The sequence below is a fragment of the Muntiacus reevesi genome, chromosome 16 (genome assembly GCF_963930625.1).
Source record: "Muntiacus reevesi chromosome 16, mMunRee1.1, whole genome shotgun sequence".
NCBI lineage: Eukaryota > Metazoa > Chordata > Mammalia > Artiodactyla > Cervidae > Muntiacus > Muntiacus reevesi.
Window position 1 is genome coordinate 12,317,478 of NC_089264.1, and position 22,948 is coordinate 12,340,425.

The 22,948-nt window shown below is 38.1% G+C and overlaps 1 protein-coding gene across 7 annotated transcripts in view; it reads right to left on the minus strand.

Annotated features, from left to right (window-relative positions):
• Positions 1-22,948, minus strand: part of ANK2 (ankyrin 2) — a 679,395-nt gene that overhangs the window by 162,851 nt on the left and 493,596 nt on the right. For all 7 annotated transcript variants that reach the window (XM_065907336.1, XM_065907339.1, XM_065907337.1 and 4 more), the window contains exons 3-4: positions 16,203-16,301; positions 13,617-13,715 (exon numbers count right to left, since the gene is read on the minus strand). In XM_065907336.1, the coding sequence (XP_065763408.1) occupies positions 13,617-13,715; positions 16,203-16,301 (198 nt within the window). The remainder of the gene's footprint in view (positions 1-13,616; positions 13,716-16,202; positions 16,302-22,948) is intronic.

Sequence of the window (22,948 nt, forward strand, 5' to 3'; positions counted from 1 at the left end):
TTGCTGTAAGTTTTCTCAGTCACTCAATAGTGGTCAAACTTACACTGCAATTCTTACCTCTTGTCCAATGTTAACAATCTGGGATATAAATAACATTTCATTTTGTATCATATTAGACATATTACACCAACAGAAATTAGAACAAAATTCCGGAATATAAACAGGTTCGGTAATGCTTGAAACACAGAGTAGTAGGGCAATAAAAACCTTAATACAGAACTCTTCCCTTACTAAATATGGGATTTTATCTGTGTTGATTTACCCTTATCTAAGCTCTCATAAAAGCTGCGACGGAGTTAGAGCAGACAGTGCTTCCAGGCAGTCTTGAGATCAAGAAAGAAAATAGATCCATTAAAATAACCAGCCCCACATGATATACTCAATAGTTAACAGCTGCTTTACACATCTAGTTCATGACTTGCCAAAGATATAACCTCAAAGAATGAATAATGTAATGATTCAGAAACTCATGTAGATAACATGTGAAACCATTCAGTCATGTACTCAGACTTGGTGTCCCTTGGAGTGTTATTTATAATTTATACTTTGAAATATATTCACATTCACAAAGGATTTTAGGTTACCTAAAATACTTCATACACACATAGAGTTAACATACATACCTATAGTTAAAATAGGGCTATAAAGGCCTTCAATAAGCAAACTTTAGTTGCAAAAATCTAGTGGGGATGAGCAGGACCCAGAATGAGCTGGTGTAATCACTGAACACTTGAATTTTGGCAGCCACAGAAATAAGGGAAACGTGAAGATGGTGGGAGTTGCCGTATTTTTGGAAAAAGGAAGCTTGCTGATTGTCATCTAAAATCTTGATTTCATACAAGAGACAGAGAAGACACAGAAGCTGGTTGTCTAAGCATGCCTGAGGCTATTCCTTGGGAGAGTGGTCTCAGGTGCAAAAATGTCAGGGCAAGAATTGTCACTGAACGGAGAGCAAGTTCTCCTCCAGGGAAATAAACTCTAATTAGCATCTGAGGTGACAAGGCTGATTCATGCTATTCCTGAAAGCTATGAGCGTGACATATTCTTCTTGAGTCAGAGGCTGCCTTACTGCAACTTAGAGGTACCAACAGCAACCCTTCTCTTCAAAAAACTGTGTTTGATCTGCTTAAAAAGTTTGGGTGCATGGAATTCTTGATCTCAAAATAGAAAAGCTAAAATTTGTATCCAAATTATTTTGAGGGAAGATGTACCCTTCAAGTTCACTCATAAGTGGATATAAATATGCCCCATTCATTCCTTGAAAGTGCAAGTGTTAGTCATTCAGTCATGTCTTTGCAACTCCGTGAACCGACACCCACCAGGCTCCTCTGTTCACGCAATTCTCTAGGCAAAAATACTGGAGTGGGTTTCCATGCCCTCCTCCAGGGGATCTTCCTGACCCAGGGACAGAATCCGTGTCTCCTGCATTGCAAGCAGATTCTTTCCTTCTGAGCCACCAGGGAAGTCCAATCCATTCCTTATTCTGCCATTAAAAATCAGATTTTGAACAAAAACATCGTGATAGTCCTTCTGAATGCAGTGGCTTCAAAACTGTACACAGCAACAACCAACCAGCTGTTAGATGTGTTTCTGAAGCATGCCTTCCCACACTTGTCATGGTCTCTGAGATAATAATAATTATTATGCTTTCAAATGATGATGTCTTAACAGATCTAATTGCAAAAGGATTACTACTAGTTTGTGTTCATAAGTCATCATCATTGCCATTGAACAGAATTCTTATCTTTCTTTTGGCTGTGGCAAGTGAATATCTACTAAAACATGTAAGCACAGAATCAGGTTGTTTTAGACCTAAGCACCTTTAAAGATCTAAAATTATAATCTGATTTGTCAATAGACAGTGCTTTTCCTTCCTGGTGTTATAAACTACAATAGTTGAGAAAGCCTGTATTGTGTGAGGTCACTCACAGCATCCTGTAACTTGAGCTCTAACAGTTTCTAGTTACAAAATCAGAAGGTGAGAAAAAATTGGTAAGATGGTTCAGGAAAATGTATACTGTTTTAATAATTTCCTCAGGAAACTGAAAGATGATGACAAATATTAGTCATGAAATGATTTTGCCAAAAATAGCTTGCTCTTTACATAAAGTAATATATTAAGAGGGTGGGACTTGAAATATACCAAGAAAGTCTAGAGAGTAGCTTAGTTTAACAGTTGAAAAAGAAAAAGTAGGATTTTTCTAAGCAAGCAATTTTCTTATCTTTAGCCTTCAAAGTGTGTTTTTCATGTGTAACAAGATAAAAAGAACAACTTTTTCCTTTATGAAATCATATTTAAGAAAATTTGTTAAATACTGTGGTTTAAGTTATGTTGAAATAATGGAAAAGAGAAAATCAATTATTAGATAAAGATAACAATATTGTTATCTTTAGGCACAATATTATAAGGCACAATATAAGGCACAATATTATATTTAATCCTCCAATTAAAAATAAATTTTAAAAAAGATACAAGAAAAAGGTGATACTTTTCAGTTTGGTTGTTTTAACTATGAAAAAGTTGATAAAACAGATTTTTTTTCTTGCATTGCCAGCAGCAACAGCAATGCTTGGCATATGGTACGTGTTCAACGAATATAGCCGTTTTTCTTTTTTGCTGTTTATAGCAAGTTCCTTTTCTCATCTTTCAACTTCATGCCCTCCGCTCTGAACCTATATTCTATCAAGGAAAAGTTATATATTGTTAATCACTAAAGTTGACATTTTTGTGAAATTTTTCCTCTACCTCTCTCCAGATAATATAATGATCTCACAGCTACAATGGACAATCATGCAAAATAACAGATGTTGTCCTAAAGTGATCTTCATACCATTTACTCTTACTCAATAACTTAAGCAGGTAATACCATTATATCTAATAATTAGGATAATAGCTAACATATAAACTGCATCCGGGCTTCCCAGGTGGGTCAGCAGAAAAGAATCAGCCTGCCAAGCAGGAGACACGGGTTCGATCCCTGGACTGGGACAATCGCCTGAAGAAGGAAACCGCAACCCACTCCAATATTCTTGTCTGGGAAATCACATGGACAGAAAGGAGCCTGGTGGACTCAGTTCACAGGGTGGCAAAGAGTTGGACACGACTAGTGACTAAACAAATAGCAGCAGGATATTGCGTTTATTGTGTACCAGGTACTTGTTCTAAGCACTTTATCCGTACTTGTTCTAAGCACTTTACATGTACTAACCCACTTCATCTTTATATTTACCATGCGCAGTAAATACAATTATCCCTATTTTAAAGTTGAGAATATGGGGTCAATGAGAGTTTCAGTAACAAGCGCAAGGTCATACAAATAGTAAGTCACAGACTAGGGGTTCATAACCAATAGACTACAGCGTCTCTCATGAAGGCTAGGGCCCTGCATGCAGTTTTCCTAGGTTAATTAAACATATTTCATTGCCTTCTATCTCTCACTCAGAAGTAAAGTAAAATTCGCCAGGTTCCTGTGCTTGTGGCAACCCCCAGTTTCACCATCAGTCAGTTTCTCCCATCGGGAAGCTTCCATAAGCTTCTTATCATTTTCCATCAGAGGGCAGACACAATCACAGAAAACCAGCGAATCTGATCACATGGGCCACAGCCTTGTCTAACTCAGTGAAACTATGAGCCATGCCATGTAGGGCCACCCAAGACGGATGGGTCATGGTGGAGGGTTCTGTCCACTATTGAAGGGAATGGCAAACCACTTCAGCATTCTTGCCTTGAGAACCCCATGAACATATGAAAAGGCAAAAGATAGGACACTGAAAGATGAACTCCCCAGGTCAGTAGGTGTCCAATATGCTACCAGAGCTCAGTGGAGAAATAACTCCAGAAAGAATGAAGAGACAGAGCCAAAGTAAAAACAACACCCAGTTGTGGATGTGACTGGTGATAGAAGTAAAGTCGGATGCTGTAAGGAGCTATATTGCATAGGAACCTGGAATGTTAGGTCCATGAATCAAGGCAAATTGGAAGTGGTCACACAGGAGATGGCAAGAGTGAACATCGACATTTTAGGAATCAGTGAACGAAAATGGACTGGAATGGGGGAATTTAACTCAGATGACCATTATAACTACCACTGTGGGCAAGAATTCCTTAGAAGAAATGGCATAGCCATCATAGTCAACAGAAGAGTCCATTGTAGTACTTGGATGCAACCTCAAAAATGACAGAATGATCTCTGTTCATTTCCAAGGCAAACCATTCAACATCACAGTATTCCAAGTGTATGCCCTGACCAGTAATGCTGAAGAAGCTGAAGTTGAATGGTTCTATGAAAAGCTACAAAATCTTCTAGAACTAACAGCCAAAAAAGATGTCCTTTTCATTATAGGGGACTGGAATGCAAAAGCAGGAAGTCAAGAAACACCTAGTGTAAGAGGCAAACTTGGCCTTGGAGTACAGAATGAAGCAGGGCAAAAGCTAATAGAGTTTTGCCAAGAGAATGCACTGATCATAGCAAACACCCTCTTGCAACAACACAAGAGAAGACTCTACACATGGACATCACCAGATGGTCAACACCGAAATTAGATTGATTATATTCTTTGCAGCCAAAAGATGGAGAAGCTCTACACAGTCAGCAAAAACAAGACCGGGAGGTGACTGTGGCTCAGATCATGAACTCCTTATTGCCAAATTCAGACTTAAACTGAAGAAAGGAGGGGAAACCAATAGATCATTCAGGTATGACCTAAATCAAGTCCCATACAATTATACAGTGGAAGTGAGAAATAGATGCAAGACTAGAGATCTCCTCAAGAAAATTAGAGATACCAAGGGAACATTTCATGCAAAGATGGTCTCAATAAAGGACGGAAATGGTATGGACCTAACAGAAGTAGAAGATATTAAGACAAGGGGCAAGAAGACACAGAAAAATGACGCAAAAAATATCTTCATGACTCAGAAATCACCATGGTGTGACCACTAACCTAGAGCCAGACATCTTAGAGTTTGAAGTCAAGTGGGACTTAGGAAGTGTCATTACAAACAAAGCTAGTGGAGGTGATGGAATTCCAGTTGAGCTATTTCAAATCCTAAAAGATGATACGGTGAAAGTGCTGCACTCAATATGCCAACAAACTTGGAAAACTCAGCAGTGGCCACAGGACTGGAAAAGGTCAGTTTGTTTTCATTCCAATACCAAAGAATGCTCAAACTACCGCACAATTACACTCATCTCACACACTAGAGTAAAGTAATAATCAAAATTCGCCAAGCCAGGCTTCAACAGTACATGAACATGAACTTCCAGATGTTCAAGCTGGATTTAGAAAAGGCAGAGGAACCAGGTATCAAATTGCCAACATCTGTTGGATCATCGAAAAAGCAAGAGAACTCCTGGAAAAGATCTACTTCTGCTTTATTGACTATGCCAAAGCCGTTGACTGTGCAGATCACAACAAAATGTGGAAAATTCTTAAAGAGATAGGAATACCAGACCACCTAACCTGCTGCCTGAGAAATCTGTATGCAGCTCAAGAAACAACAGTTAGAACTGGACATGGAACAACAGACTGGTTACAAATACGGAAAGAAGTACGTCAAGGCTGTATATTGTCACCCTGCTTATTTAACTTATATGCAGAGTACATCATGAGAAATGCTGGACTGGAGGAAGTACAAGTTGGAATATTTTTAACCTCAGATATGCAGATGACACCACACTTATGGCAGAAAGTAAAGAAGAACTAAAGAGCCTCTTGATGAAAGTGAAAGAGGAGAGTGAAAAAGTTGGCTTAAAACTCAACTTTCAGAAAACTAAGATCATGGCATCTGGTCCCATCATTTCAAGGCAAGTAGATGGGGAAACAGTGGAAACAGTGACAGAATTTATTTTAGGGGGCTCCAAAATCACTGCAGATGGTGACTGCAGCAATGAAATTAAAAGACACTTGCTCCTTGGAAGGAAAGATATGACCAACCTAGACAGCATATTAAAAAGCAGAGACATTACTTTGCCAACAAATGTCCATCTAGTCAAGGCTATGGTTTTTCCAGTGGTTATGTATGGATGTGAGAGTTGGGACTATAACGAAAGCTGAGCATTGAAGAATTGATGATTCTGAACTGTGGTGCTGGAGAAGACTCTTGAGAGTCCTTTGGACTGCAAGGAGGTCCAACCAGTCCACCCTAAAGGAGATCAGTCCTGGGTGTTCATTGGAAGGACTGATATTGAAGCTGAAACTCCAATACTTTGGCCACCTGATGTGAAGAGCTGACTCATTGGAAAAGACCCTGATGCTGGGAAAGATTGAGGGCAGAAGGAGAAGGGGATGACAGAGGATGAGATGGTTGGATGGCATCACTGACTCGATGGACATGGGTTTGGGTGGACTCCAGGAGTTGGTGACGGACAGGGAGGCCTGGTGTGCTGCGGTTCATGGGGTCGCAAAGAGTCGGACACAACTGAGCGAATGAACTGAACTTAATGAGAATGCTTCTATTACTTTAACATTTAGGCTGACGTTTCAGTGGTTTCTGGTATATTTCTTCATAAGCAGTCTAATATTACTATTTGAATATTTTTACATTATTAAAATTAAATTTTAATTTATAAATTTAAATACATGCTTGAAACATCATTTAAAATGATACTACAATGCTAGATACAAAAATATGAGTAGTAAAAGACTAAAACAACCCTTAAAAGTACCACCAATTAATCCTGAAAAGTACTATCTGCCCAAATAATAGATGTAGTATGGAACGTTAAAGAAAACCAGTCCATACCAATCAAACATCCTGGATGTTTTTTAAAGAATTTAAACTTTCTCTATACCTTCAACCGGGGACTTTAGCAACATTGATACCTTGTTCTAACTAAGGTGTACTGCTAAGTCACTTCAGTCATGTCTGACTCTGTGTGACCCCATAGACGGCAGCCCACCAGGCTCCCCCGTCCCTGGGATTCTCCAGGCAAGAAGACTGGAGTAGGTTGTCATTACCTTCTCCAATGCATGAAAAAGAAAAGTGAAAGTGAAGTCGCTCAGTCGTGTCCAACTCTTGAGCGACCCCACGGACTACAGCCCACCAGGCTCCTCCGTCCATGGGATTTTCCAGCCAAGAGTACTGGAGTGGGTTGCCATTGCCTTCTCCAACTAAGGTGTACTAGCACTATATTTTAGATATTGTCGAAAAGATTTTTTATTATTGTACTATACGAAAAATGTAAACCATACTTATAAGGTTTATGGTATTCTATTTAGAATTTTTGACATTTGGAATTTGCCCCTGAAAGTGATTTTCAAAAATAATCACATTTCGTTATAACCACATTTTGCTATTTGTAATTCAATGTTCATTATTCAGAATATCTAAAATGAGAATTCTCATTCTTTAATCCATTAGTGTGAAGCTGCAAGGGTCTCTAGGTAATCAATGTTTATACGCTAAAAGAGCTGATCATTGAATTACTTACCCAAGTAAATTACTACTGGTCTATGCTTAGAATAACTATGGAGCCAATGGCAGTGTTCTGAAGAGCATGTGGACAAAGCCAGTCATGTGAACTACAGATTTCACTGTTAGCAGCACTCTCTTAATCTACGTCAATGAACTGATTTTTTACATTCTTCACTGTGCTAAGAACAGTCAGCAGTGAGTATGCAGAGTGGCTGTTGTTACACAAACCCACTGTCACTGAATCTAGCAATAATGACAGCTAACAGTCATTGAGTTCCTATGCCAGGCATCATTCTAAGTGCTATACATGAATTAACTAGTTTAATTCTCACAGCAACTTCTATGAGGGAGGTACTATTATTATTATGCCCATTTTAGAGAGGAAGACTTTCCTGGTGGCTCAGACGGTAAAGCGTCTGCCTACAATGTGGAAGACCCAGGTTCAATCCCTGGGTCAGGAAGATCTCCTGGCGAAGGAAATGGAGCCCACTCCGGTATTCTTGCCTGGAAAACCCCATGGACAGAGGAACCCGGTACGCTATAGTCCATGGGGTCGCAAAGAGTCAGACATGACTGAGCGACTTCACTTTAACTTTAGAGAGGAAGACACTGAAGCATGATTACATGAGTAGAAAGTAGAAGAGTTTTACAACCTCACTTGAGAATTTGTATTCTCATCCACTTCACTATGCTGCCTACCTAGGCAATGTCAAAGTGAGTCACCGGCAATTTTAATATCTTAAAAACATGTATTTGCTTTCATGGATTCAACAGTGGACATAAAAAGTAGAAATAATCCAAAGATTTCAGTTATAACACATAAGTAGTTTAGTTATAGTTAACGCTGTAATATATTCTAGTGCTAAGTCGCTTCAGTCGTGTCTGACTCTTTGTGACCCTATGGACTATAGCCCACCAGGCTCCTCTGTCCATGGCATTCTCCAGGCAAGAACACTGGAGTGGGTTGCCATGCCCTTCTCCAGGAGATCTTCCAGACCCAGCAATCAAACCCACATCTCTTATGTCTACCTGTACTGGCAAGCAGGTTCTTCACCACTAGTACCACCTGGGAAGCCCCAGTGGTGTAATATATTCACATATAAATCTGTAGTATTTTACATGTGCAGTAAATTACTGGGTACTGCTTGTATATGTGTGTGTGTGTGTTAGTCACTCAGTCATATCTAACTCTTTGTGGCCCCATGGACTGTAGTCTGCCAGGCTCCTCTGTCCATGGGATTCTCCAGGCAAGAGCACTGAAGTGAGTTGCCATTCCCTTCTCTAGGGGATGGTCCCAACCCAGGGACTGAACCCAGGCCTCTTGCATATTTGGCGCTGCAAATTTTCCCAAATAAGAAAATAAATGAATACTTAAGATATTAGTTAGAGGACTTTCCTGGTGGTCCAGTGGTTAAGAATCTAACAAGAAGATTCCTCAAGCCGCAGGGCAATTAAGCCTGCAAGCTGCAACTACTGAAGCCCATGCACCTAGAACCCATGCTCTGCAACAAGAGAAACCACCCGACAGCAAGAAGCCTACGTGCTGCAATGAAGAATAACCCTCTACTCGCTACAATCAGAGAAAGCCAGCGTGCAGCAATAAAGACCCAGCGCAGCCAACAATACGTAAATAAACATTTTTTAAAAAAATATTGGTTAGAATAACACTTGAAAAGAATCATGAGGTATTGTACCAAATACGAAAGCTTAAAAAATTAAGACATAATGTAGATGCTAATTTCATCTTCAATTATGGTTATATAGTTAGTCAATGTTTGGGATATAAACAAAATCACTTGAGACCATGAGTGTTATCTAAACTCTCAGTTTCCTCTCTACAAAATGAAGAAATGGCTGATCTCTGTACAAATAATGCAGCGAGGAATAATACAATATTCTCAATAAATTTCCTTGTGCTTTCCAGAGTTTCAGACACACATACCTAAAAAATCCTATTAAGAGACAATAAAAATGCAATTACTTATGAAGTATTATAATGTATCAATAGTATAAAGAGAGTTTAACTGCACAGAAAGAAACCAGAAAAATAATTACTTCTGAGGAAGGGCATGGCACTTGGGAAAGGGGAGTTAGCCCTTTTTAAGTATACTTTTGCATTGTTTTGATTATTTACAATAAGAATAAATTCACATGTTACTTGTTAAGATAGATAGCTAGACACTCAAGTCACAGGGAGTATTTAACCAGATATCAGAAGACAAGTGACACCAACATGACTTTGGGTAAGACACTGGCTCTGTGGACCTCAGATTCCTATAATTAGTGCTAGAGATAGGCTGTCTCTAATACTACTCTTTCACTGCTAAACTACAATAATTAGTGAGGGGCATAATAAGGAGAGAATGCTAGGAACTCACAGTCCCAAAATAAAGCAAATACTTAAGAGTTCATCCACAACAGACTTAGCTTCAAAATAGAATACTGTCCCCATCCTATTGCCTCTACTGTTTTTGCTAAAGCACAAAATACAATGTGAATATAGAAGGTCAAAAGCTCCTCAAAACAATTTCATAAAGTAGAAAAAACACCAAAGTACCTATGTACGGTGTAACATATTGAGTAGGGAGTGAGTGGGAGTCACTCAGTCATGTCCGACTCTTTGCAACCCCATGGACTGGTGCCTGCCAGGCTGCTCTGTGGAATTCTCCAGGCAAGAAAACTGGAGTGGGTTGCCATTTCCTTCTCTATAGTAAACTGAACCTAGCTCCAAACTGCAAAGCTGTTTAATTGCTAATGAATGACACATTAGAATAAAGGAAAAGATGGGCCATCTCCAAAGTCTTTGCAGTTGGTCCAGTTATCAAATGTCTGAGTTATAAACTGGCACAACTAACAAATTCATGACTGTTAGAATGCTTGTCATTATAGACAATACATGGTGTGCACATTGGTACAAGAATCGCTTTTTAATCAGGATTGAAGTAGGTGTATAAGTTGCAAATCTCCAATCTGTTTAAAAGGCCTTGATGTAGTTTCATATTTTTGACTCTCTCCTGGCTTCTCTCTCTTTTTTTTAACTGGTTTTCAGTGGTTCCCAGGTTTCCTTCAGCGCTCCTGACCCTGCTCTCCTTTCTTTTACACTATGCTTGACTTGTGAATGCAAACTTAGATTGTGCCCTATGCTTTTATTCCTACGAATCAATAAATTTAACAAAAAGAGGGAAAGTAATTTAGACCTAATGAATCAATAACAACCGAACCATTGCTTCCCACATAGAGTAATATCCTCCCCATGCTCATGAAGCTAACAGCAAAAAGAATAAAAGTAACAATAACAGTGTAACATGGATTGTGTTGCATACTTCAATCCTCACAATAATCCTAGCTTTATGTACCATAGTTACTCCTGTTTTACCGATAAGTAAACCCAGACACACACATGATAAGGAACTTGCCCAAAATCACGAGGTTAGTCAGTGAGGCAGAATTCAGAATTCCAGATTATCTGACTCCTGAGTTGATGCTCTTAATTACTGTTAAATTGAAGTCTGTCCAACTTTATTATTTTTATTTTTGACTTTGAAATTCTATATTGCTTTTATTTTATTTCCATTATTTTTATTAGTTGGAGGCTAATTAGTTTACAATATTGTAGTGGTTTCTGTCATACATTGACATGAATCAGCCATGAATTTATATGTGTTCCCCATCCCGATCCCCCCTCCCACCTCCCTCCCCATCCCATCCCTCTGGGTCTTCCCAGTGCACCAGCCCCGAGCACTTGTCTCATGCATCCAACCTGGGCTGGTGGTCTGTTTCACCATAGATAATATACATGTTCCAATGCTATTCTCTCAGGCATTTGATACCTGTCAGCTTATATGAAATTACTATGCTTAGTTGACCAATTTGTGGAAAGTAAGCAAGTTCTTTTGATAGATACACAGTACCAACATATATGTGAACTTTTCATCAAAAGTAACCTCCTACGAGCAAAGGAAGGCTTCTGTTTCCATGACTTTTTTAAGGTCACAGACAACTGATTTATTACATGTAGTTGAATCTGTATTTAGACAATCTTATTGCAATATTCTTACACTCAATTTTCTCCTACATTCTCTCTAAAGCAGAGGTTCTCAAAGTGTGGTCCCTAGATCAGCAACATCAGCATTACCTGAGAATCTGAAAGAAAAGAAAATTCTCAAGTCCCTCATCAGAATTGAGTCAGAAGCTCTGAGGTGTGGCCCAGAAACAGGTGATTTAACAAGTCATGCAGGTGATGCAAGTTTGTGAAACTCTGCTCTAAAGCAAAAAGATATTCTCTAGCTATGAAGAAAAGTTTGCTTGTTTTTTTTTTTTTAAGTTTTTTAATGTATTTATTTTTAAATGAAGGGTAATTGCTTTAGAGTATTGTGTTGGTTTCTATCGAACATCAACATGAATGAAAAGAAGTTTTTATCCCTTACTTTGGAGCAGTCAATTTTTTTTTTAATCATTTATTTTTTTTTCCATTTATTTTTATTAGTTGGAGGCTAATTACTTTACAATACTGTAGTGGTGTTTGTCATACATTGACATGGAGCAGTCAATTTTGTAGTGTCCTATGTCTCTAAGCCCAAGATGCCATTATACTTTATAGAATATACTAGAGTTCTTTACAATGATACTGATTTTTTAAAGAATTTCATTTAACAAAGATTTTAGAATATGGCATATTCTCAATGTGTTAAAATGTTGATGCACACTTAACTAAAAACGTGGATTATAAAGGGAAAAGTGCTTATTCAAAACAGTATGGTATAGAGACAAAAATTGATAATGTTTTGTCTGTTGTAATTCCAAAAGATTCTTCCCTACAATTAAGCTCAAAGAAAATAGGGCTGATTTTAAATTCCACCCTCTAGTGTTTTATGGGTCCAGAACTTGTATCATTAATACAAGCAGAGCCATGTCTGCGTGATGAATGAATGAACAGTACAGGTAATATATATTCCTGTACAAAGGTCTTCAAAGCAAGCTGGAGAGATTAACCCAAGGAATGGACAGAGAGGAACTGGTTTATTTTGCCAATAGCACCTCTGGTGTGGTCTATGTTATTAGAAAGGCTAAAAACTTTAAAAACGGAACGAATGGATTTGATTACAAAGATACACACCTCAATTTCTGCATAAATACATAATAGAAACTAAGAATAAAGCTTTGGGCAAAGCAATATTTTCTCGACCTTTCAACTAGAAAAAACAGGGATCAAGTTTGTAGTATGATGCATTTTGATTATTTTAAAATTGTAATTAGCTTCATTTTAAGATTATCTTTCTCTATACTATATAATTAGTATTACATGCACCATAAGGCTGTGGGTCTCGAATTTTCCTATTTCCCTAAGGAGATCTGTAAAGCCCACATTTGACATGCAAACTACCCAAAAGAGTATGATTCCCACTTTATAGTTGATTCTCCACTGGACTACTAATCTTTTGATAATATTTTTTTAATTTAAGGAAAGAAAATACTTTATAGAGTGACATAACTTGCATGAATAATTCATCTTTCACAGATGTTACATTCAGGGAAAAACACGATATCATTTTTTAATGCACTTAAAGATAATGATAGACTGTGAACTTGTCAAATTTTCAGTTATATTAACAGGAAAATAATGTACTAAATGAAATAAGTCAGAAAGAGAAAGACAAATACCATAAAATATCACTTATATGTAGGATCTAAAATATGATACAAATGAATGTATCTACAAAACAAAAACAGATTCACAGACAGTGAACAGAGATGTGGTTGCTAAGGAGGAGGTGGGGGGATGGATTGGGACTCCAGAATTAGCAGATGCAAACTATTATATCTCTAGATGGATACACAACAAGGTCCCATTACATAGCATAGGGATCTATATTCGTATACTATGGTAAAGCATGGAAAAGAATGTGAAAAAGAATGTACACATATATAAGTAAAACTGAATCACTTTTCTGTATAGTAGAAGTTAACATAACAATGTCAACCAAAAGAAAAAGAAAAACAAAAGAAGCTAGAAAAAAAGAGGAAGATGATGATACGTAACGAAAGTCAGAAATGGTATGAGCTAGTAAAATAACTTGGCTGAAATAAATCAGAGTGTTTATAGCAAATTTATGTACCCAACACCTGGCTAAACACATTAAATCAATTTCACAAGGTTAATTTAAATTTGTTTACATTATAGAAAATCAGAATGTAATACCTGAGACTGTGCATTAATATTGGCTCCTTCCTTGACGAGAACTTTGACAACTTCTGCTTGTCCAGCCAAAGATGCAATGTGAAGAGCAGTATTTCCTTTCTGTTTTGGAGAAACAAAATAGAAAATGTTAGAGGCTTCTAAACCTTATAGAAATCAAAATGTACAGGTATTTTCAATTTTGCTGATTATTTTAAGTGGTTAAAACGTGTCATTCTATTAAGATAGCAGCCCACCTTAAGAAAAGGTAATCTTTACCATCAAAACATTGACAATCCTATAAAATGTTTTCCTTCTCTATTCTGTACAATCCTGGTTTAATGTTAAGAACATGGAAAGACTGAGATCTTACTGAAGTAAATAATTTGGGATGTGTGTGTATACGTGCATGTGTAACAATATTACCATTCATGTTATTTAATCAACAACAAAAAAAGTCCTACCCTAAGATAAAGTTAACTAAAAAAAAAAAGAGTTCATCTGAATTCATTTCACAATGTAGAGAAACCTAGAAATTTTAAGTGGTAAAGAAAATGACAATTCACAGTTGTATTTAGAGTCACCAGAGCACATAGGTGTTCAAAATATTTGGGGAATAAAATAATAAATTTTACATGCATTACACAATATTACCAACAATTTCAACCATTAGCTACATCAAAAATTTACCATTAAGAGTATTAAACAAAAATGAAAAATAATTTAAAACCATCATGAAAAGAAAAACCATCAGGAAAAGAAAATAAAGGCTAAGACATTAAAAGAGGCCTATGATATGATTAAAACAAATATAAAAAATAAAAAACAAACCTGGGGCTTCCCTGGTGGCTCAGTGGCCACGTATCCACCTGCCAAAGCAGTAGACACAGATTTGCTCCCTGATCCAGAAGATCCCACATGCCATGGAGTAACTATGCCCATGGGCCACAACTACTGAACCTGTGTTCTAGAGTCGAGGAGCCACTAAACTCTGTGCACTCTAGACCCTGTGCTCCACATCAAGAGAAGCCACCGCAATGAGAAGCCCACACATCGCAACTAGAGAAAAACCCACACAGCAATGAAGGCCCAGCGCAGTCAAAAATAAATAAATAAATAAAATCATTTTAAAAAGATCTGTACATTCAAAGTCATAAATTTGGGGGGGAAATGGTCATAAATTTTGGAAACTGGTTCTTTCTTCGCCACTAATTCACTGTGGACCTTAACAACTCACATACTATATTGAAGGCTCAGTTGCCTTCCCTTTAAATGAGGAGTTTCACTGAGATTGTTTCTGGATCTCTACAACTGTTGTAATCTGTGATTAAAAATGAATCTGTATTTTAAAACATCAACAGAGTTTAAAGAAAAGGAAACAAATGATAATAAACAGTTAAGCTAGAAAAAGCAGTTGGTTTAACGAAAACATTAATATAGACAACTTAGAGGAAACAAATAATTTGATATAGGTTAAAATTTACATTCTTTAAATATTTAACATTTATTTGATGTTGTCAAGAGAAATTTTAAAAATGTTTATTCTCTCTTTAGATTTAAAAGTAAGCAATTTCTTGCATATGGTGAACTTATATTTTAACTTCTTTGGAATTGCCAAAGAGTTTTTCACTTGATTTTGTTTTTATATTTCCACTGGAACTGCTGTATACTACACTGGGAGCAGTGTCAGTCCACATTTTGGCAATTGTGTATGAGGTATTGGAAATTCGGGTTAAATGGTCATATTTCTAATTTACTCCAGCACTCTTTTTGTCTATTCCTGACGAGGCTAATGACCCAGCTGGGGGCTGGGGTGCCTGCAACCTCTCTCTGCATCACATACAATCAAATTGTCATACTTTAGCCCTAGTCAACAGGTTTGACTCTGATTGGCTGTGGGTTTTTTTTTTTTTTTTTCAAAATAAATTTTCACCTTCTAAAGATGAAGATCTGTCACCACTAATTATATTTTTTTAAATACTTGTTGTTTTTGAAATGATCCCCCAAAGTTCAAATATATTTTACCAAAAACAGCATCAAGTAACAGGTACTAGTGTACTGAGCATCTTATAAATTCCTTTAAAAACGAGCCCAATTTCTTAACAAACACACATTATAGTGACAAAAATCTAGTTTTACCCTAATACTTCAACCTATGATCAAAAATCTCTTTTCCATTAGAGTATAAAGTATCTGTATATTCTCTTATCAAGTTAAATGACTATATTAAAAGTTGTAACAACTTACTCAAAGCATGAAAATTACTTGTTCATGTCCATCAAGTAGTTTACTACACCAATTTATTTTAAAAAATGAACTACCTTGGGAAAATAGGTGCTTTTGTCTATAGAGGATTATATTAATCTAGTCTCTATGCGAATCAAACAAGAAAATAAAAAAAAAAAATATGAAAAACTAGAGATACATAATTCTTTAGTCTCTGGTTAAGTTCCTAAAGGAAACAATTCAAGCTCTGCAAGATTTAATGAACAGGGGTTTCAATTTCAGTTCTGCATTGTGAAGAATCTTGGTGTTCCTGCAAACCTCTGAAAGGGAAAAGAAGCTTTAAATTGTTTTCTCTTTACCATGGAATAAACATGGTAACATTACCTTGGTGGCGGAGTCCACAGCAGACCCTCTTCCCAGGAGCTCCTGAACCAGCCCCACGTGGCCTTCCTTGGCAGCCAGGTGAAGAGCGTTGAGTCCATTCTGAAAGGAGAAAGCAACAAGGCTCAGAAGTGGAGTGATGATGAGGCACACCGTTGCTGATCTTAAGCAAGTATAAAACACAGAGGATAGACAGACTCTGATCCTCTCATTTTCTCTCTTTTTGTGTTAGCTTGAAGCTATTAATTTCACAGAGACTAATTTCCAATGGTTTTGATTCAGAGAGGCAAAGAGGTAAATATCATCACTGCTCCTTCCTTCTCTTTCAGGATTAACCCCAAACCAATGCCCACCGCTTGAGGCACTGGTGACTCTTCTAGGAGAGGTCTCAGAGCAGCCGTGGAACCCAGAGAAGGGGCCCAGGGTTCCAAGCCATTGGAGGCAGTGTTAGAGGTAGTTCAGGGGTGGCCCAGGCAGAAAAGGAGGCCCACGTGGGCCTAGTGATGGAGCTGCAAGGCCATGAGTGAGGACCACCTGCTACAGAGGAAAGAGTAGATGGTGCTCCCTGTAGCCTGGGGAGGATTGGGGCTGGATGCGGGACAGGAGCCCTCGGGTGAGGAGGCCACAGCTGCTTGTGGCAGAAACAGGGCTTCTCAAGCCACTGGACTGTCCAGGTGACTCCAATAACCATGGCAAAATGCACCCAAGTCCACAAAGGAGGGTCATCCGCCATGGGAGGAACCATGGTGGCTGCAACCGCTGCCCGGAACTGGAGAGTCTGTTGGGCCTGCTAGTATGTGTGGGTTGCGATCATTGGGCAGGTCACTGGAACTGCTGGGACCTGCATTGCTTCTCCCATGGGGACTGTGGGTGAAGCCGGTGTATAGTTGGGATTCTGGCTACCAGAGCCCCAGAACTGCCTGCTGAAACAGGGCCATCTCTGCCTGCATCTCTTCCAAGCATTCCTTGCTGCCCTCGCCTGGCTGTTAGCACCAGGGCCCACGACCGGGGTCCTTGTGGACCCAGGAATTGTGAGGCTGACCCGCCAGCTGATGTCTTTACTGTGACAGCATCCTGAATACGGACCAACCAAAACAGGCTACTGTTGATAACTCTTTGATATTGGCTTTATGTAAGTTAATGTTGGTAAAAGAATATCAACTTGAAAAAAAGGAATAAACAAAAAAATATATGAACTTGAGTCTTTTGAAACAATCAAAAAATATTCATTGAGCTGGCTTACTGAGAGCAAAATACTGATTGGGCTTATACACCTGTGAATCCCAAGCAAGATATCACCTTGATCTACACAATTTTTGGAATGATGCTATTTCTATATAATATCATTAAAATGACTAAATATACCACATAGTTAAAAAATAAGATCTTACCACTACTTTGAAACAACCATGTGTACATTATCAGAGGACAGTTATCTCTTTTGATTAGCACTTTTATTAAGTGGCTATAAAGTAATATTGTACTACTTTATTTACAATTACATTTTACAATAAGCTCTATCCTCCATTTCTCTTGCTGATTTTATGAGATATTTTGCCCATTGACTGCTTTTCCATGATCATACAAAACTAGTGGGTGAAAACCCAGGTAAAACAGTCAATAAAAATTTTATAGAGCCACTGACCATTGTTTACATTTCTGACACATACAGAATATGCGTAGATTAATTCATTTCTAAAAGTTGAGGAAAAGATTCAAGAAGAATAGCTAAACATAACTGAATGTTAAAAGCATCGAAATCCATTAAACTGTTTTGCATCTTAGGGCAAATCTGTAATTAATACAAAGTTAGCAGTTAATCAACAAGCGTTTGCTAAGTTCTGACCAAGTGATCAGCTCTAGGTGCTAGGTGCTAAGACAGGACCCATAGCATAGTGTCCAGGCCTAGAGAGCCCTGAAATATTTATTATTAAACTACTGAAAATTGCTTCTGCACTAGCATATACTTGTCCATGACTTTTTCAACTCATTGTCTATTCCACTTTGCAAATCTTACATGTAGAGTTAAAGGTTTTTTAATCTGTTTGAAAAGGAATTAAATGCCCACATATAGAGATATAAATAATTGTGAAATGTTATTTACTGTTTCAAGCTTCCCAAGTGGCTCAGTGGTAAAGAATCCACCTTCCAAGCAGGAGATGCCTGGGTCGGGAAGACCCTCTTGAGAAGGTAACAGCAACCTACTCCAGTATTCTTGCCTGGAAAATCCCATGGACAGAGGAATTTGGTGGGTTACAGTCCAAGGGGTCACAAAGAGTCAGATACAACTTAGTTAATAAAACACCACCATTTAGAGTTTTACTCTGCTATTAGCATAAATGACACTGATAAAAGGAATCACCTATAATGGGAAGGAAAAACTCAAACTCAAAATGAAAATGACTGTTTACATATTCCTAACCCACTTCCCACTCGGTAAACTCATCCAGAATCTATCTGCATCCTTCCCATCTCTTTCACGGTGGCTGCTCTAAGCTAAGAGTACTCACTGTGTGACAGAATTAAGAATGTATTCGGTTTTCACCAAAACAGGGAAAAGTAAAGCGTGTGTCATCTTTGTCAGTTTAACTGATTTTACTGCACCGAAGAATAGATGCTTTTGAGCTGTGATGCTGGAGAAGACTCTTGAGAGACCCTTGGACTGCAAGGAGATCCAACCAGTCAATCCTAAAGGAAATCAATCCTGAATATTCATTAGAAGGACTGATGCTCCAATACTTCGGCCACCTGGTGTGAAGAGCTGACCATCTGAAAAGACCCTGATGCTGGGAAAGACCAAAGGCAGGAAGAGAAGGGGATGACAGAGAGACAAGATGGCATCACTGACTCAATGAACATGAGTTTGAGCAAGCTCCAGGAGGTGGTGAAGGACAGGGAAGCCTGGAGTTCCGCAGTCCGTGGGGTCACAAAGAGTTGGACACAACTGAGCGATTGAACAACACTGTGTCTTTGATGTCCAAAGATTTCTGATTTAATAAGTAAATCAAGCTATGGATAATCCAAGAAGAATCTTGTTTTGTTAGTGAGTTATTCTCAAATCCTAAAGACTTTAATTCCCAAATGATGAATATTTAATGAGGATTTACTGAGTCTTTAATTTAAAAATATTTACAATGAGGCTTGAAATTTGGTGACTCATTGATAACTCTATAGGGAAAAGTCTTAGAATATGAGTGTTTTGAAGATACTACTTTATAAAGCCTGTTTCTGGATCTCCATTTCAACCACAGTGGAAGGCCTATCTACACACCTAGCCGGTAGCTCCCTTTATGGCCACTAGTCCTTCTCCCCTGTCCAGCCCTATCAAATGTTTCTATTGTACAACCCCCAAATATAGAGAAGGGCATTAAATATGATGGTGAGTTACCTGAGAGAAGAAAGAGTTGCAGAAATCCTTCAAAATCTTACCAAGTGGAATGAAAATATTATGGGAGCTAAGAAATAAATACTTAATGAATGAAAGATAAGCTTATGACATAAATATCATTATTATATTCTACACTTTACATCTATTATATCACAGTATAATATTTTACAGATGAAGATACTAAAACCCTAAGACACCAAGTGACTTGCCTCAAAGATCCTTATCGTTAAGAAGAGGAAAAGAAAAAACTCAAACTTAGATCTGATTTCCAACCTCATGCTTTTAAAAAAGTTAAAACAGTATAGCTCTACACTAGTGTTCCAAATGGTAGATTATCATGCACAAGTACATCTAAAATCTATTTAATGGATTGCCAATCAATGTATTTCAAAACATGAAGTAGAACAAAGAGACACAGAGTACACTGTGGATGGCAAGTGTTGATATTATTTGGGGTTTTTCGGTGAAATTTTACATACACATACACAGGTACACATGTGGAAAATTATAAGAGAGATGGGAATACCAGACCACCTTACCTGCCTCCTGAGAAATCTGTATGCAGGTCAAGAAACAACAGTTAGAACTGGACATGGAACAGACTGGTTCCAAACAGGAAAAGGAGTACGTTATTGTCACCCTGCTTATTTAACTTATATGCAGAGTACATCATGCGAAATGCTGGGCTGGAAGAAGCACAAGCTGGAATCAAGATTGCCAGGAGAAATATCAATAACCTCAGATATGCAGATGACACCACCCTTATGGCAGAAAGTGAAGAGGAACTAAAGAGCCTCTTGATGAAAGTGAAAGAGGAGAGTGAAAAAGTTGGCTTAAAACTCAACATTCAGAAAACTAAGATCAAGGCATCTGGTCCCATCACTTCATGGCAAATAGATGGGGGAACAGTGGAAACAGTGAGAGACTTTACTTTTTTGGGCTCCAAAATCACTGCAGATGGTGACTGCAGCTATGAAATTAAAAGACACTTAGTCCTTGGAAGGAAAGTTATGACCAACCTAGACAGTATATTAAAAAGCAGAGACATTACTTTGCCAACAAAGGTCCATCTAGTCAAGGCTATGGTTTTTCCAGTGGTCATGTATGGATGTGAGAGTTGGACTGTGAAGAAAGTTGAGTGCCGAAGAATTGATGCTTTTGAGCTGTGGTGTTGGAGAAGACTCTTGAGAGTCCCTTGGACTGCAAGGAACTCCAACCAGTTCAACCACAAGGAAATCAGTTCTGAATATTCACTGGAAGGACTGATGCTGAAACTGAAACTCTTAATACTTTGGCCACCTGATGCGAAGAGCTGACTCATTGGAAAAGACCCTGATGCTGGGAAAGACTGAAGTCAGGAGAAGGGGACAAAAGAGGATGAGATGGTTGGATGGCATCACCAACTCGATGGACATGAGTTTGAGTAAGCTCCGGGAGTTGGTGATGGACAGGGAAGCCTGGCGTGCTGCAGTCCATGGGGTCACAAAGAGTCAGACATGACTGAGAGACTGAACTGAGCACATGTGCACACATCTGCATTGGGTGTGCATGCGGTGTACGCCTATGTTTGTGTGTGTGTGTGTACATACACACTGCTCTACATTACAAGAAAAACTTGAAGACCCAAAACATGAGAGTATCTTGGGGAAACAAGATGTTGTATCAGACTAATAAGTAAGTTAAAAAGCTGATACAAAGTCATTCTAAAAGAAAAATGGTTTTTATTATATGTCTATTTGAATTTTATGGTGTGAAATAAAATTTCACAAATTTCATAAAATTTCAAAAATAATTTTCATCTTAGATGAGTATTGTGATGTAAATAAAATGAAGGACATTGGCACAAACAAGATTTCTTTATTTTGAAAATACTGGCAGAATCACAGTTAAATTGAGTTCTAGGAAGGGCTGTGGTATAGTAGACAACACACATGTTAGAGACCCAATCCTGTCTCTCCATTACTGACAATATAATTTAGTTTCTTCACTAGTGTAAAAGGGGGACATTTCCACTCTGCCTACTTCAGATAGTTACTTAAAAGAGAATATAAAATAACGTATGTTTCTGTAGTTTGGATAAAGTAATATGCAAGTGTAGGTTAGATGCAAAAAGTAATAAATTCACACATATTCCTAAGTCTTTCCTTCTGTTTTCTATCACAGAGATTTGGTTGAAGGATGATGAGCTGAACTGAGTATTTTTTCTTTCAGGAAAGGGACCACAAGCAAATGGCATTCTAGAAGTCGGACGTCCAAATCGAATTTCACCAGGCTAAAATCATAGTGTCAGCAGCGCGGTATTCCTCCCAGAGGCTCCAGGGCGGCGCGGCTTCTTCGCCTTCTCTCGCCTACAGAGGCCACCTGCACGCCTTGGCTGGGGGCCCTCTCTCCATCTCTAAGGCCACACCACAGCATGTGCAAACCAGTCTTGACTATTTGGGGTCTAACCTATAATGTTTACCTGGGCTGGGAAAATTATTGATTTCAACTGAAATGATTATTTTAAAAAGTATTTTGAATTCTGAGTGCTTAGACACACGCATACACACACACACACGCTTAATGCACTGCTGTCTGTGTGTGTGGGTATGTGTGTGTGCTTCATCACTCAGATGTGTCCGACTCTTTGCAGCCCCATGGACTGTAGCCCACCAGGCTTCTCTGTCCATGGGATTTCCCAGACAAGAATGCTGGAGTGGGTTGCCATTTTCTATTTCAGGAGAGCTTCCCAACTCAGAAATTGAACCCCTGTCTACAGCATTGGCAGGTGGACTCTTTACCACTGAGCCATCTAGGAAGTCTCATTTTTATTTTTTGGAATTCTAATGAAAACTAAAAAAGCAGATGGGAACCTGGTCCATTAGTAGTCATCCTGTCAATAATTCAAATAATTGCTATTTTATTTCTGAGTTTTAATTCTCTTAACTTAAATGTCATTTTCACATGGTCTCATTTCTTTGGTTAATTTAATTTCACAAGAAATGACAAATTATTTTAGCATTTGACTTGTGCTAAAGCAAAACATCTGACTTACCCATGACACTCAAAGACAGAAAATTACTTGAGCTACTTATTCTAATATCACGGTTTAAAGCAATTTAAACATTAAAAGTCAGCAGCAAATCATTTAAATAATAACTAAAACTTATTCAAATTTATACACATGTGTTAGACTTGGCTCTAAGCTTTTAATTGCATTAACTCATTTAACCCTGAATTGAACATTATGAGTTATGAACTACCTGGTGATTCTAGCTCAGAAGCAACACTTCACTTCTACAGTCAAAACAAAAGCAAATTATATGGGCCCTGTATTATAATTTTATTTCACTTTCTTTAGACCTCAGTTTCTTATCAACTG